Source organism: Anomalospiza imberbis, chromosome 2 (assembly GCF_031753505.1).
Source record: "Anomalospiza imberbis isolate Cuckoo-Finch-1a 21T00152 chromosome 2, ASM3175350v1, whole genome shotgun sequence".
NCBI classification, from domain to species: Eukaryota; Metazoa; Chordata; class Aves; order Passeriformes; family Viduidae; genus Anomalospiza; species Anomalospiza imberbis.
Genome location: NC_089682.1, coordinates 86,768,705 through 86,784,522, shown reverse-complemented (window position 1 = coordinate 86,784,522; position 15,818 = coordinate 86,768,705). Strand labels below are relative to the sequence as shown.

Sequence of the window (15,818 nt, the reverse complement as noted above, 5' to 3'; positions counted from 1 at the left end):
ATGCCACCACAGCTTGTATAGGTTAAGATGCAACTTTGACTTCATCAGAGATAGAAAAGCAGTCTAAAAATAGCAATTCCTGAGGGGGAAAGGTGGGAGCAGAGAGATGTATATTTGATATAACAGGCCCCAAACATAGCACACTTGCAGTTTCAGGTGGGATTAGAAGTTTTGTCAAACAGTGATGCAAAGAAAGAAACTATAATCCCACTGGGAGCAAGGAACAGATGGATTCTCATTTAATGCCTAGATTTGAGCCTGTGCAGAACGTTTTGTATGATTTATAGGACAGTGTAAATGGATGCTAAAGGAAGTCACATCAAGTCTTCCTTAGCTGTATGTTGGAACAGAGGATAAAAAAGTAGAAAATTTTTATGGGGAAGCCTGAGAAAATGAGTGGCAAAGATAGATACTCAGCAAACCACTGGCTTTAGAAGAAAGTTGCAGGTTCTTGGAGGCTTTAAAAGGAGAGGTTTCTGCCATCCAATGCTACCTGCCTCACAGAAGATAATAAATTAGATCACTCTGACGTATTCAGCTGCCAAAAGAAGTTTGCACAGGCCATGAGAAATACAGGGTGTGCATAGTCACATAAAGTAGAACAGAATTCAGTAGCAATGCTGCTAGGAATTAATAGTGGTTTAAGAGAAATGGCATAATTGGGTTTAAAAAATGGGTGTGAAATTTACCCATAAACTGGGCTAATTATAGCATAAGTGAAAACCTTAAGAATCTGACAGCATACTGCAGACACAAATCTGGTACCTGTGAAACCTTTACAACAAATCCTCATGCAGTTAATTTACACTTTTTTAGAGGCACTACTTATGTCATCCCACAGAAACAAGACTTTTAAGAGTACAAAGGTGAACAAGGCGATAAATAATTGAAAAAAAACAGGTCACCTCACTGACGTGAGAAAAAGCTACTGATCACCAGATGCCTGAGGAAAATTATTTAATATATACTGCATTACAGTATTTCCTTTTTTTCCTGGAGACCATTATTTATTTGACAAATTATATTTTCTGAGGCCCTAAGCAGTCTCCTTCAGCAGGTTTCATTATAAAAGGAATATTTTACTACCATCTGTCAGTTACTGCATTAAAGGACAAGAATACAGCTGAGCATGTGCAAACTGGTGCTTATTGGAAATGAAATGACCTTGCAAGAACTAAACATAGTGTGTGAAAGGCTTAATCCAGGTTAAATCACACCGGGAGATCATCAGGGACCTGGTCCTATTTATTATTCACTAATCATTTCAGGTATTGGAAAATGAGGAGGACCAATTTGATGATGACAGCTCCAGAGCTGCTCAGTATGAATGAAACCATTCTGTGTGATGCTCTCACCATTGCCAGTTTAGAGTTTTTTCTTGCAAATGACACTTTAATCCATCAGTAGATGATAAAAATACATGAATTTGCCTCACGGGATTGAAATCCCTATGGCTCTGCAGAATACCCCTTGGGTCCAGCATTTTCATTCAGGGCTCCCTGCATTCAGGGACTAGCATTTTCATTCAGGGCTCCCAGGGAGGGAGAAACAGACAGTCTTTATGGAAAACTTTCAGAAGATCTTGCTGGATGAAACAGAGGACAGCAAATAACAATTTTATCCCTATTAATTTCCACCAGCAGATCTCTGACACCACCATTGACACAGAGCTGATAGCTGTGGAGAGCCATACATGGCAGTTTTGCACATGGATGTATAAAGCCTGGCTCTAATGTGGGAGAGAAGTTTGGTTTTCATCATTCACTCAAGTACCTTGGCTTCTTTTGGAAGAGGCATGGGCAAATATATTGCTCCAAAGTTGCCTGGTCTCACTGTCCCAAAAACAGCTGTGTCTAACACTGGACACACAGCAAATGAGAGAATGACTCTTGAGGGAAATGCACTTGCCAGAGAAAGACACAAAGCTCCTGAAGAGTAGACGAGTTGTGGTGTTATTCTATAGAAGATAGTCACAGATCCTACAAGAAAAAAAAGGCCAACTCTGGACTCCAGGGCTCCAGCAGATCAGAAAACTCCAGATATTTAGGCTGGATGCCTTGGGTCTTTCTCTCCTTTATTGGTTTCTTTTTTCCCCTATGGAAAAGTAAGATAATAAATAAAAAGTTCTCAGTCTAGATAGCATTAATCCTCTTCAGGTCAGTCTTAAACTAGTGCAAAAAGGCAGACAATATAAAATATTTGCTCTTGCCTGAAAATACATGCTAGCCAGCATCCCTAAAAATGGGGGGACTGAGGACTTGATATTCTCCATAAACACTGAGCAAGAGTTGAACAGGGCTTGCGCAATAGCTGCCCTACCTGGAAACCCCTCTGGCCAGTGTGCAGCTCTATACCATCTGTTGTTCAGGACTCTGCTTTGAAAGGCAGAACATAGGATTTAATGAACGTGACACTGAAGATACCTCACATGTGCCCAGGATGCAATGACATTCAAAGAAATGAAACCTCCACTCTCTGGGTAATCCAAGTATTTGATAATTATCTTTGAATCTAGGGGGAATGATGACTTCCTTCAAAGACCTCATTTTCTTTGTTGTAGTTTATGGAATTCTGAAGAATCATGTGGTGAGGGGGTAAAAATAATATTGTGTCTTCTGAAAGGCCCAGTAAAAATCCCATAAACCTACCAGCCTCTGGAAAAGTTTGCATTTTTATTATATGTACAAAGCCAATTGTCTAAGGCATTAAAACAGTGGCAGAAAAAGAGAAGACTTGATGTTTGTCACAGCAGGCAAAACAGAGCAACTGCTGAATGTTGTTAGATGTAAGGGATACACAACACTTTCTCATCAGCCAGGGGATTTATGAGAGAAAATGAGTAGGAGGAGAAAAAAACTATCTGAAACATAAGCAAAAATCTTGCAGGCTATTAACATCAGGCCAGAGAGATGCTGTAAGCTTGGAAATAAAAGGTAATTTTAAAATTCTGATAGAAGAAAGAGCCACACACACGATACCAAATCCACAGTCGATAAGATATTGAAAGGCATATGTGTACCTGCTCTGAGCACACAGAACTGGGCTTGGACTTCAGGTGAGTTTCCCCAAACTGCTTATTGAGGACCAGGCAGGTTTGACTGCAAACTTGGGTAGAAACTGGTCTGCAGCATGAAGAGCTGTATGTATTTAGTTTATTTGCATTTATCTGTGAACCTCCTATAGTCTGGTATAGATGAGTTTGCTTTGCTAGTCTTTCTTTAAATGTACTTCAGAACTACATCTGAAAATTTAATCTTGCAGTTTTAACCTGAGTGGAGCACAATTCAATAACCAATCAAGTGAATGGAAGCCTTGCAATACTTTCAATGCACATCAAGTCAGGCATCTTAAATTTATGGGGACATGCAAGGTTGAGGTACAGGACAACTTCTGACAGCTTAGCATGGTTGTCATTTGAGAATGGGCTACTGTTCTTGTCTATGATCTTTATCCACGGTGAATTCAAAATTATTCAATCCAAGTTGAACTAAGCTACAGTGAAAGAGCTTATTTAAATTTAACTTAAATCAAATTTCCTTGCAAATGTGGCAACGTGTGAATACACTCACAGGCAGTGATTGTGACTCAGATGATCACAGCATCACAAAATCAGGCAGATGACCTTGGGAGATCTCTAGTCCAACGTTCTGCTCAGAGCAGGATCAGCTGCAGTGGCAAGGCATGTGCGTGTGCAACAGAAAGGTAACAATCCAATGGCTCAGCAGTTTCTCTGCAACATCCCAGTCCTTCACCCTTATCAACAGAGGGGTGCCTCTGTCCCCTGCAGAAGGGATTTTCCAACCACCATCACTTGCTCCATCCTTGTGATACTTGTGATTCAAGTCTTATTTCCACAAGCACAAAGGAGTACAGAGGCACCATTACAGATGGGGAAAATGTGATAACCTAATCAGAGAAAGCAGAGTCCCCTGACCCAGCTCCTCCCAGGGCAGTCACAGGAAAGTATCAGCCCCAGGGGCTGAACACGACATCAGTCCACCTCTCTGAAACATCCTACAGACTGAGGGAGCATTGCCTGTAGGAATATGGGATTTGTTATAGGATGTAGGAGCAGAGCATTATGGGGTTGTGCAAAACCTAGTTCAGGTCCTCAGCAGGGGAAGAAGTAGCAGGAAAATAAGGGATCATGGCAGCTTGGGAGGAGATAAGAGGGAGTGGTTGCATGTAACCAGGTTGCTGGTCACTGCACTTGTCTGGCCATGTCAGGCCCTGATCAGTGTATAACACCCACTAAACTAATTTCTCTTTTCCTAGGTGAGGGACTCTCTTATGGGTGCGTGGGGGCCTGTGAGGGCATCTGAGCAGAGCAGCTGGAGTGGGATCAGCAGTGAAAGCCACTGCAGCCTGGAGTGCTGCAGTTAGAGAGACCTGGTGGTCCAAGCCACCAACTGGGGACACCATGGAGTCTGGGGAATGGCTAAATGACTACTTTGTGTGTATGTGTGTGAGGAGCCAGTTATGGGACAGCCTAAGAGTCAAAGTCTAGTTTCTGGAGGGATTCACATTGTGTATATGTGTAAGTCTGCAGATGTATTTCCTACTAATGGACCTTTACCTGTTTGTGTACCTCAGTGCTGTTTGTGTTTATGAATGCTGAGTTTGTGCTGATCTGTGTGGCTGGACATGTGTATATAGATGGACCCACGTGATGCATGTGTTGTAGATGTGTGTTCTTCCACACACCTGTGAGGAGTAAGTGCTCAGTGTAGCTGCAGGTTCATTCCATGGAGCTATGACCACCTTGCCTCTGTCAGAATGCCAGGATTCAGCATCTCCCAAAACCAGTAATACTTGGTTTGGGCCAAATGACTTTAATTCTTTCTTTAATGGAACTTGTTCCCCTTCATCAGCTAAACACTGTGATGTTATGTGTGAAAATTTGGTTGAGTGTCTGAACTCTGAAAGTAACTCAAAACTGTCCTAACTTAAATAAATATCATGTGTGTTACATCTCTCAGTCTGTCCTCTTCAGTGACTGTTTCTGACTCTCTGCTGACTACTCCTCTAAAAATACTCTGACTAGAAAATTGCTTGTAATTTTGATTAATATCATTCTTTTGTTGCTTCAAATGAATTATCTTGCGCTGGTGAATTAACTACTTCCTAGAAAGCTCGTATTTTACATGTTCCTGGCTCCTCACAGCCTAAGAATTGATTTTAGAAAAGTGGCTAGCCCTAAGTTAAATGGCCTTGTGACACACTGTCTATATGCAGAGAGGTTTCTTGACCTTTTCTATTTGTACTGGAATAACTCAGTTTACAGTAAAAATTTGCAGTGGTGCCTCACATATGAAAAGAATAAGGCAAGGAATGAGGCACCCAACCTTCTGCCCAAAACTAGAGCTCTTACAAGTATGTAGTGCCACTGTTAGAGTTAGCACCAGATCAAAAGTTCATTAAAAAAAGCCTTTGCTTTTCAGAGTTTTTTTTTCCAGGGTCTTACAAGATCCTTATCCTTCTACTACCTACCTAGTGATGCAGAAGGACATATTTGCCATATGCTGCACTGTGGGTGAATATGACCGGTCTATCATTGGAAATTATAGACACCAGGTTTCATCTTTTCATAAACTTGGTAACTTATTTTGTTCTATGCAAGAAGCCAGTGTTGGTTTTGTCAGAAATACCACATTGCAAATAATTTTAAAGGGCACTCATATAGAAATTTACTTTTCAAATACACTAATACAGTATTTACCATTATTGTAAATTTAAGAGTGCACTGGTATTAACAAATAAACAGTGGAAAACTTGAAAAGCTATCTGGCATTAAAATTATATGAACAGCAATGTAGACAAATTAGAGCTGTGAATGAAAAACTTCAAATGGATCTAAGGTTTGTTTATCAGATTTTTCCTACATAATAGAAGCATTTTCAGGAGTGAAGATTAATTGTATTATGGTGCTTTTGACATCCTATTTTTCTGATCCATTTGCCAGAGAGATGCTTTCAACTTTTTCATTATAAAGCTTTTACTATCATAACTTTCACCTGCTGAGTTTTAGACAACTAGCAATAATCTGAAAATGCTTTTCTCATTGAAATTATCTCTTTATATTTTTTATTGTATTTGAGCACATTTATTTTATGGGAATGTACATATGCAAAATATGGATGACTAATAGGAAAGTTACTTCATGCTCATTTTCAAAAGTATGATCAGGTTGCTTCATTTTCTAAAGCTGGATTTATGTGTAGGTTCCTGATGACTTAACACAGATGTTTTATGTGATGTGAAGGTGGTTGCTTTGCAAGACAAAAGGTAATTGTCATTTTGCACACTTTGTTTTAGGGAATTGCAGCAAGCCAATGCTGGCTGAATGAAAGCATCACTTGCCCACCAGCTCTGCTGAAGTCAATGAGGAGGAGGCACTTCAGGTTTACTTGAGAATGAGAATTTGAGGTGAAAACCCTTTGAAATGGTCTTTAGCACAAATATTGCTCTTGCAATCTCCTCTAGAATGATGCAATTTCAAAAGTAAAGTTAAAAAGAGAGAAAGAAAATAATGGCAATTTGTTTCCCTTCTTGGACTTGTAGAAGTTTTGAAAATGACTTTGTTGAAATAAAAACAAGTACTAGGCAGAGAAAACCACCCTTAAATGTTTTATGAGAGTGACTGGTTTTCTTCGTGGTTTTGTTCTTGAAAGATATTAACCTTAGGAATCTCCACATCCAAATATGCAAAAAAGTACTTAAACACTTTGGAGTTCTTATTCCTTTGGAGTGGATCTTGATCGGGATAACAAACTCTTTCTGAGGTTCCTTAGAGTGACTTGACAATATTGTTTGATGAGAAGCTCAACATGACCCAGCAATGTGAACTTGCAGGCCAGAAAAGCAATTGTATCCTGGGCTGCACCAAAAGAAGAGTGTCCAGCAGGGTGAGGGAGGGGATTCTGCCCCTCTGCTCTGCTCTGGTGAGACCCCACCTGCAGTGCTGCATCCAGCTCTGGGTCTTCTAACATAGGAAGGATATGCACCTGGTAGGGCCAGTACCCGGGGGTGAGGAGTGGCTGTGCCTCTTTCTACTCCCCACCTTTTCCATTCCAGACATTTATTTGTAGCCCTTCCATCACTCATTTCTTCTCATTTCCTTCAATTTAAGGCACATGGAGCATGATAGATTCACCAGCTCTGACTGTTCACAGCTCAGCAGCTTTCCTACTTACTGCAACAGGCATGAGGAATGACCACCTCCTAAATTCAATAGCACGAGGCCTGAAAAGTAGCAGGAGTTTAACGGGCTGTTAAGGATGTTATCAAAGAGCCCACTCAGCCTTCAGAAGTTCTTTTACACTGGTAGATCAAATATCCCCTAGTTCCCCCCTTTGCCACCCCAGCCCTGGTTTGCCATTTCAGAAGTCAGCGAGAGTTTCATTAGCATGGTACAGATGTCTCTGCTGACTAAATCAGCGTCTCTGAGATTCCAGCCATGATTAAACCCTACAGGGAGCACACAGGGACTGACCAAGGTATATTCTGACACAGAATGTGCTGCCTGAAGTGGATCTGGGCTGTAGCAATAACCCCTTTGTTAATGTGCAGCAAGAAATCACATCACTTCTCTTGTCCCTGATTAAGAGTGTCAGAGTGATTTGGCTTTTGATTGCAGTGAATTCTGATCATCTGAGGGAGGAGAAAGAGACACAATGATAAAACCCATTCAGCCACCCACACAGCAAATCACAAGTTTTTTTTTTAACTTTAAATTTCATATGAGCTCCACAGGGAGGCAGATCTTCAGTGCCCAGAGCTACCTGACATTTTAATAATATCTGATCATTATGTGGAGCCTTTCATCCCCAAGCATTTTCCCCAAGTATTTATACTGCACACGTATACAGGAGTCATCCTGTCATTTCTAGTGAGGAATAAGATTCAGCCTTATATATATGCAGCTGTGGGCTTAACCCACACAGTGTGCAAGGCAGATTGGCTTGTCAGAGCACTCAGGCTCCCCCGCAACCACCTGAAGGATGATGGGCCACCTCTGCTTCAGCCACAAACCTGCTACTGCAGTCCTGGGGGTTGTACACCACACTCATGCGCCTTCCAACCAGCTTTCAAGGAATAGATGGGAAAAAAGTGACAGAAGTGAGAAAGGAACTTCAACATTCCCAAGTGCCACTCTTCATTGAATGGTTTTCGTTTGAAAGTGCTTTAAGGATCATCTAGCTCCAGTCCCCTGCCGTGGGCAAAGACAGCTTTCACTAGACTAGATTGCTCAAAGCCCTATCTAGCCTGACCTGGAACACTTCCAGGAATGGAGCATCCACAGCTTGTCTGGGCAACCTGCGCCAATGTCTCACCACCCTCACAGTAAAGAATTTCTACCTTGAATCTGATCTAAACCTGCCCTGTCAGTGTAAAGCCATTTCTATTCGTCCTATTCTAACATGGCCTTGTAAAAAGTCCCTCTCCAGCTCTCTTGCAGCCCCCTTTAGGTATGTGAATATACTCTAAGGTCTCTCCTTAGAACTTTCTCTTCTCCAGGCTGAACAACCCCAACTATTCTGTCGTCACAGCAGAATTGCTCCAGCCCTTTTATCATCTTCATGGCCCTCCTCTGACATTGCTCCAACAGTCAGAGCTGCTTGAATCTATCATGCTCCATGTGCCTTAAATTGAAGGAAATGAGAAGAAATGAGTGATGGAAGGGTTACAAATAAACGTCTGGAATGGAAAAGGTGGGGAGTAGAAAGAGGCACAGCCATTCCTCACCCCCGGGTACTGACTCCACCAGGACAGAAGAACCTGAATACAGACAGTAAATATGTCTCTCTAAAGCCCCCCTGATGGCTCCAATCCAATCAGGGTAAGGGTCCTTGCACCTTCTCCTAATGACACAACACACCCATGATGAGAAACCAAACTCCACTCTTCTCTTCTCAAGGAGCTGTCCTCATTCCTGCAGTCTTCGTTAATCCTGCCTGCTCTCTTTATACACTTGCAGAAGGGAGGAATTACAACAAAAGGGGCTGGAGGGTGTCCATAGTTTGTGCTCTTTTCTTCTCAGGTGTGGCAGAGAGACAAACCCCAACTTCTGGCATTCCCTGCAGGGAATGTCAGCCTTGAGCTCATGGGTATGGAGAGGCCACCAGGACCCTTTTCTTATCCTCTGAAGCACCCAGGTGTTCCTTATCCTTTGTACCCTTTCCTTATCCTCTGAAGCACCTCAGTTTCTGCAGTGCCCAATCATACCCATGTGCTCCAGAAATGCCTGCTGCAAGGCCAGAGGACCTCATTGAGGGGGGCTCTCAGTGACTAACATCAGTTTGCTGAGGCAAAGGTTCACAGCTTACAAACCTGAGAAGCTCAAACAGGAGAGAAACAGAAAATTCCTGACATATGCAAGGCCTGCACTGGGGTTTTCTGGCCTGTAACTTAAGATTCAAATTTCTCTTATATAAGCCATATTGAGCACATTTTTAATTGCAAGCCTGTGCTGTTCTGGGAAGAGCAAACCTTTTGAAGAGTGGGATAACCAGTTGTGGAATAACTTGTTGTATGCACAAGGAAGTGAAGCAGAAGGATCAGCAATCACTTGGGATCTTCATCACTAAAGATGACCAACTTCTATCCCACACTCTCAAACTACTGGGATGATTTTGCACTCTTCTAGCTCCTACTCCTCTCCCTGTGTTCAGGGACCTTTCTATCTCACCCGGCTCAATGTGATGCTGCCACACTAAGTGGAGCTGCCACATCAAATGGCATGTGGGACTAATATAAGACTTTCACAGCAGGCACCTTTGGATACCTAAAATAAAGCTTTGCATAGGGAAGTACAAGAAGTGAACTCTGATGAGTTTGATGGAATTACAGACTTTTCCAAAAGTTGAACAGGTTTAGCTTTTTTAATCTTTGCCTGACTTGTGGCAAAAGTAAGCCTCACTTAAAAACCATCTTTTCTTTGATGAAGTTCATCAGTGATTAACCTACTCTATTAAAAGAGTAATCTAGGGTGTAGCTACAAATGTGATCATTGTCAGTGTAGTATAAAGTGAGCAATGCAGTGAGATATCGCCCCTCCTCAGAGTCAGGGATCATCTGGAAACTGCTTCAAAAGCAAATACAAAAGACAAAATTAAAGGAAGAATCAACATTACATGTAAGATGCTTGGTTCCACTCAAGAAAAGCTCTGAAAACCGCTTCAAGCATTCAAATGGAAAAATGCATCCCTACTTAATATTATTGATTTTGTGTCTGGAGAAAAACCCACAGAACATTGTGTCCAAGTTGTGGGAGACACTAACTGAAGGCAGTCAGGTGAATGCAGTCAAAACCAGTACTTTGTTCAAACAACAAAACTCAAACAGAACAAAAAGCTCATCAAAAAAAACCCTTGTGGTGAAATTAGTTTCACTCTCTGAAATATATTAATTTTAATACATCTTCATGATAATCAGGTAACCTTTAAAGTCTTTTGGCAAAATTCTGACTTTTTAACCTGATGGGAAATTCTTTAGTGACTTCAACAATGTCAGGACTTTGCTATGAAATTGCAATTGGCATTCAGAATGCTTCTGTGACCATTAACCATGTCTTGCTTTGGTCTGAATGTGGCAAACTGATACTCTTGATTACAATTTTACAGCACTTTTACAAAGGGTAGGAGTTATTCACAACAGCCATCTAAGGAAGGCAGATAGCTGACAAGGGAGAGCAACAAACTCCTGGAAGATCACAGAGTTATTCTAAAATGTGACTTGTATAAAAAAAAATCTTCCTTTCTCCATTTACAGTAGAGGGATACCATAGAAATTAACCTTTTGACCCCCAAACCAGTGATGTATTCACTGTATCTGCATGCAGTGCCATATCTTTACTGAATTCAGCAGTGAGCAACAGAGGATCTTTGATCAAAACACAAAATTAATTTATGTACTAGAGGCTTCACAGAAAGCCACTGAACTTATAGGAAGAGTAGAAGAATAAATTGTCTTTGTAGAGTTAGTTACAAAACATGTGATTAGCATTTTCAGTTTGCAAAATGGTCTCTACTTGAGCACAGCTCCCAAGCAAGATTATTTTTTTCATGTTGGGAGTATTCAGGTCCCAAGAGTCTGGGAACATCCTTGAAGAGGATTATATCTGAAATTATGATTGTCCATTGGTCATTATTTTCACTTCAGTTAAGACAGAGATGTGAATGAAATACCATTATATGCAGCAATGAAAAGGAAATGGAAAGGGGGTCAGAGTAGAAGCAAGGATTGATCTCTTCCAAAGCACAGGACTGATGGAAGTGAGCACTCAGTGACATCATCTCTGGCAGGACTGGCTGTTGAAGTCTCTGTTAACACCAGGCCACAATCTCGGGCTTTGTGTACTGCCTAAGCCCAACATTTGGCCTTTCCTGACACAGAGCATAGCTGGGAAATGTCAACAGCCATAACAAATATTACTGCATGTACCTGGCAAATCACTCACGAAACACCCTTATGACTCTGTACAGAACCTTGTAAGACCGTTTTGCTTTCTGGAAATAACAGATGTACTGGCAATACACTAAAATTTTGGTCTACCCCACCCCTGCAGATTTGTGCGTGAATGGACATGCAGGGAATGTGACATTGCAATTGCTCCAGCCTCTTAGTCAACTTAGTTAATTTTCCTGCGAAAACAAGATGAAAAAAAATGAGGTCAATATGTAGGTTGGGCACCTATAAATTACTTCAGGAGGGAAGTTTTTCTTTTTCCAAAGGTGTCCAGATCCTTGTCTCCCTTTCAGGATGGTCTCACATAATAAGTATGTAGAAGACCAGGACAGGTCTAAGTATATACATTTTCATCTGTATCTGCTTTTGCCATGTTTTATTTTAAATAACATCATTTTCTAATGTAAAAGATGATGCAGACTAGTGCAATCAGGAGAAATCCTGAGTGAAGAAAGTAATCTTTAAGGTTACAGAATGGGCTTTCTTGACGTGTATGCACTGTGCCTAAAGTTTCTTCTGTCCTTTCTGGGAGTCTGATTTTCTGCAGAGTAAGTAATCTAAATATGCCACAGTGTGAAGATAAGATTGTGTGTTCAGTGTACAGGCATACGTTGCCATTTTTCCTTACCAATACCTGCCACTATTGCTCAGCATGTAGAGGTATTTAATTTGCTGAATTCAACCTGTCATCTGTAACAAATATGTCCTAATCCAATTATATGCATCAGAGTTCACTAAGAAACACGTAGGAGCCACCAAGCCTTCTTCTCTTTGATCATCCCTGATTTGCACAGCGGCCAGGGGCAAAACCCATGGAGTCTGCTGAGAATATATGTGGAGACAACCTGCAGGGCACAACACCTGAGTGCTACATATTTGATATAAATGACAATTGTTTAAAAGGCACTTCAGCTTCCATTTTACAAAGTTCATTATCATAGCAAATGTTTTAACATCAGTTCTTTCCCTCTATTTCTCTATTTCCATTTGTACTGCTGTGCTTTTTCTGATTTCATGGTGGTATTATTGTTGAATACATGGCTGCGACTGTGACTCAATAATTGTAACTATCTGGTTTCCCTCTTTCCTATTAATCTAGGTATTGACTTCTTTTCTTAAGAGTCATATGTTGTTATGAGATCAGCAGGGGAAAAGCTCATGGAAAAGAGGGACAGAAAATAGAGTTTCTATCCTATGGAAAATTCAGGCATCTGAGAACTTGAACAATTAGAAACTGGATCAAAATATTACATTTTGAAAAATTTATTATTAACTAAAGATTCTAAAATATTTTGGTTTAGATATCTGGGAATGGTGCACTGAAACACACTCTTTACACAACAGAAATGTTTCCTTTTAATGCTATTTCAGCCTCTATATTATATAATTATAAAACTCCCAAGCACTTCTGTTTATCCAGTTACATATGAGCCAAAACGGTACAGCTTGAATCTTTCAGGTCATTTCTCTTTAAAACATTTCAATACCGCAAAACATTGTTTCATCCACATTTTTGGTAAGGAAGCAAGTTCTTTTCGAGAGTTTATAAGACTTACATGTAGATATCCCTTTAGGATTTCCTTTGGGAAACCTGCAATCAGCTATTGTACAATGACCATTTTTTACCTAGCATATGTGAGTATTTCAAGATCATAATTGGATTAATGTATTTTTGGTTTGCAAACAGAATTTTTCAAAGGGGCAATGGGATGCTGTGCAGACAGACTGCAGCTGCAGATTTGTTAGAGCTATCAGACAATATTGAATGTCTCCTGTCCAAACGCTGAGAGCTACGAGGCTCTATCGACTTCACTGCGGAAATGGATCACAATTAATAAGATTTAGGAAAGGATTAAAGAAACGAGGACAACATTTCTTTATCAAAAAAGCGGTTCACAAAACTTGAGCCTTCCATTCAGGTTTAAAATAAAACTGTTTTCCTGACTGAGCCATTAGACAACACATGGACTAAAATAGATGTTAAAATATATTAGTGTTTAAACAGTTGATAGTTCACTTGGCCAGGAAGAAGATATCATATATAATTGGTTTTAATATTCTTATGTTTACAACAAAGACTACACAGTTTGGATGACAAACATAGCAGGAAACTTTCCTTTTTTTTTTCTTTTTCCCCCTTATGGAAATTGCTGTTTTGATGGCAATCATTAAGGAAATAATAGAAGCAATTTTTTTTTTTTTTTGGCAGCAGGTTTTAAAAAACACAACCTTAAGAGTTCTTTAATGTTTTGGACAAAATAACGATTCAATGAATTAATTTAGTCCTCTTGTGAAAATTAGCTGTTTCAAAATTATACACATATGCCAACCACTTTGCTCAGAGCAGCCAGGCTTGCCCAGCTGCAAGGTGGCAGCCACAGAGACAAATGGTCTAACTTTGTAGCTTGACTAATCCTGGACAGGACACTAAGAAAAAGCATTTCTTTTGCAGTTGTTTCCATGGTATCTTTAACACCCACATAGAGCAAGTAGGACACTGGTTGTTAAAGTCTCATCCAAATAAATCCTACAAAGTAAATTGCATGGAACCCAATTTATCTACCTTGAATGAAGTTTGCTGGGATTTGAACCTGTGGCTTCAAGAAAAAAACTCAGTCACTTCAAACCTTATGTCCAAATCATTCAGCCATTCTATCAGCTTTAAGACATACACAGTAAATTTGAGAGCATACACATACATGTACTAAATCTACATAGACAGATGTACCTACATTTGCTTGAGATTCATCATGCCCATTGATTTCTGCTAACTCCTTGGCGCTTTTTAACTGCAAAGAGTGAAAAAAAACCAAAACAGAACAAAACAAGCACATTACTTCAGTATTTCACACAGTTATCTTTGATTTATTTGAAGGACTGTTTTATAAAGCTTCCAATGAGAAAAACAGATGGAGCATATAATTCTAATGAGTTTTTGCTCAAACCATTTTGAAACTAACATACTTAAGGCTTGATAGGTAGGCAAAAAAAGAAAAATAATAGGACTGGGTCATTATTTTTTAAATAATAAGATTAGAAAGTAGTTTCAAGGCATAAAAGGTACACAGATTTCTCTCTCAAGAATAATAAACAATTTAATTTCCCATTGGCGTTGCTATTAATTTAAACTTTACAATTTGCAAGTTGCCTCTAGCTAAATAGTGTTTTGCCAGTGATTCCTTTTGAATGATGCATTTTGAGGTAAGATGCAGAAGTGCTCCTATACACTGTCTTCCTGACAACATACCTAAATAACTGACATGGCTCCTGAGTATGATGGAAAAGGAGGGGAAGTGAAGAACAGCTCTTCTATTTAACCAATGTCAGGAAGAACTGAGGGGACACTGCAAATATATGACCTGAACAAAAGCTTTTTTCTCCCTCCTGAATTAGCTTTTAGGGGAAAATCCAGGATTACATTGGGAATTGTAAAGATCACTCTCAGGAGATTTAAGGAAAGTCCTAGCTCACATCTTGAGCCACAGTGAAATATACTGTTGCTCATCCTGTGATTGAGCAGACAGAGCAAAGAGGAGACACTGCAGATCTCCCAAGCTTATAAGCCATGGAGGTTTGTACACTTAAATGAAACTCATAGAATCATTTGCTGTTTAGGTTAAGTTCTGAAAAGACATGCTTTTATTGCAATTTAATTCACAATAGATATCATGTGGAGGAAGGGGATGGAGGGAGAGGAGAGGGATGGGGAACAATAAATGCAACATTCCTCTGAATTCCTTCTTTTTTTCCAAAGAAACTGGGTTTGACGTAACTGTTGATTCTACAGCTCTGACTCTGATTGGCAACAGTTCTAAAATCCTGAAGAAATGGAACACTAATATGTATTGATTAGTGTCTGACTCAGAAATGTTGGTGGACTACAATCCTAGGGGTTTGGTTACCTCCATCATATTTTTGCTACGTGGCATCAACAGCTGAACTGAGTGTGATTCAGCTCCCAGCTGTTCAGTTTCCAATCTGACACTTAAGGTAAGCAGGCCATGGTCTGTTTGTACCTTATTATGCAGGGCTGTCTGTGAACTGCACCAATTCAGGAACTGCTGCTCAAGCCACTACACCAGTCTCATGGAGAGGGAAGAAGGCCTGATAAAGTAATAGAAAGGATATCTGGGGACTGCAAAATCATCAGGTCTCCTGGCTCAATTCACTGAAGCTCATCTTTCAAAAGCCTCAAGAAGTCTGCAATTTATACTGACAGCAGGGTGGTGCATTTCCAATGAATGCTACATGTTTTCCCTACTCTGAAAAAATAACCATCCTGTGAAACCACTTCACTGTGAGGATAGCTGGTAGGAATGAGCTGATATGGCTACTGCCAGACAAGCACCAGA

At 40.2% G+C, this 15,818-nt stretch overlaps 1 protein-coding gene across 8 annotated transcripts in view; it reads right to left on the bottom strand.

Annotated features, from left to right (window-relative positions):
• ENOX1 (ecto-NOX disulfide-thiol exchanger 1) overlaps positions 1-15,818 on the bottom strand; it is a 362,929-nt gene that overhangs the window by 10,580 nt on the left and 336,531 nt on the right. For 7 of the 8 annotated variants that reach the window (XM_068182224.1, XM_068182223.1, XM_068182219.1 and 4 more), the window contains one exon: positions 14,199-14,255. The exons of the other annotated variant lie outside the window; for it this stretch is intronic. In XM_068182224.1, coding sequence (XP_068038325.1) covers positions 14,199-14,255 — 57 coding nt within the window. The remainder of the gene's footprint in view (positions 1-14,198; positions 14,256-15,818) is intronic. 8 annotated transcript variants of the gene reach the window in all.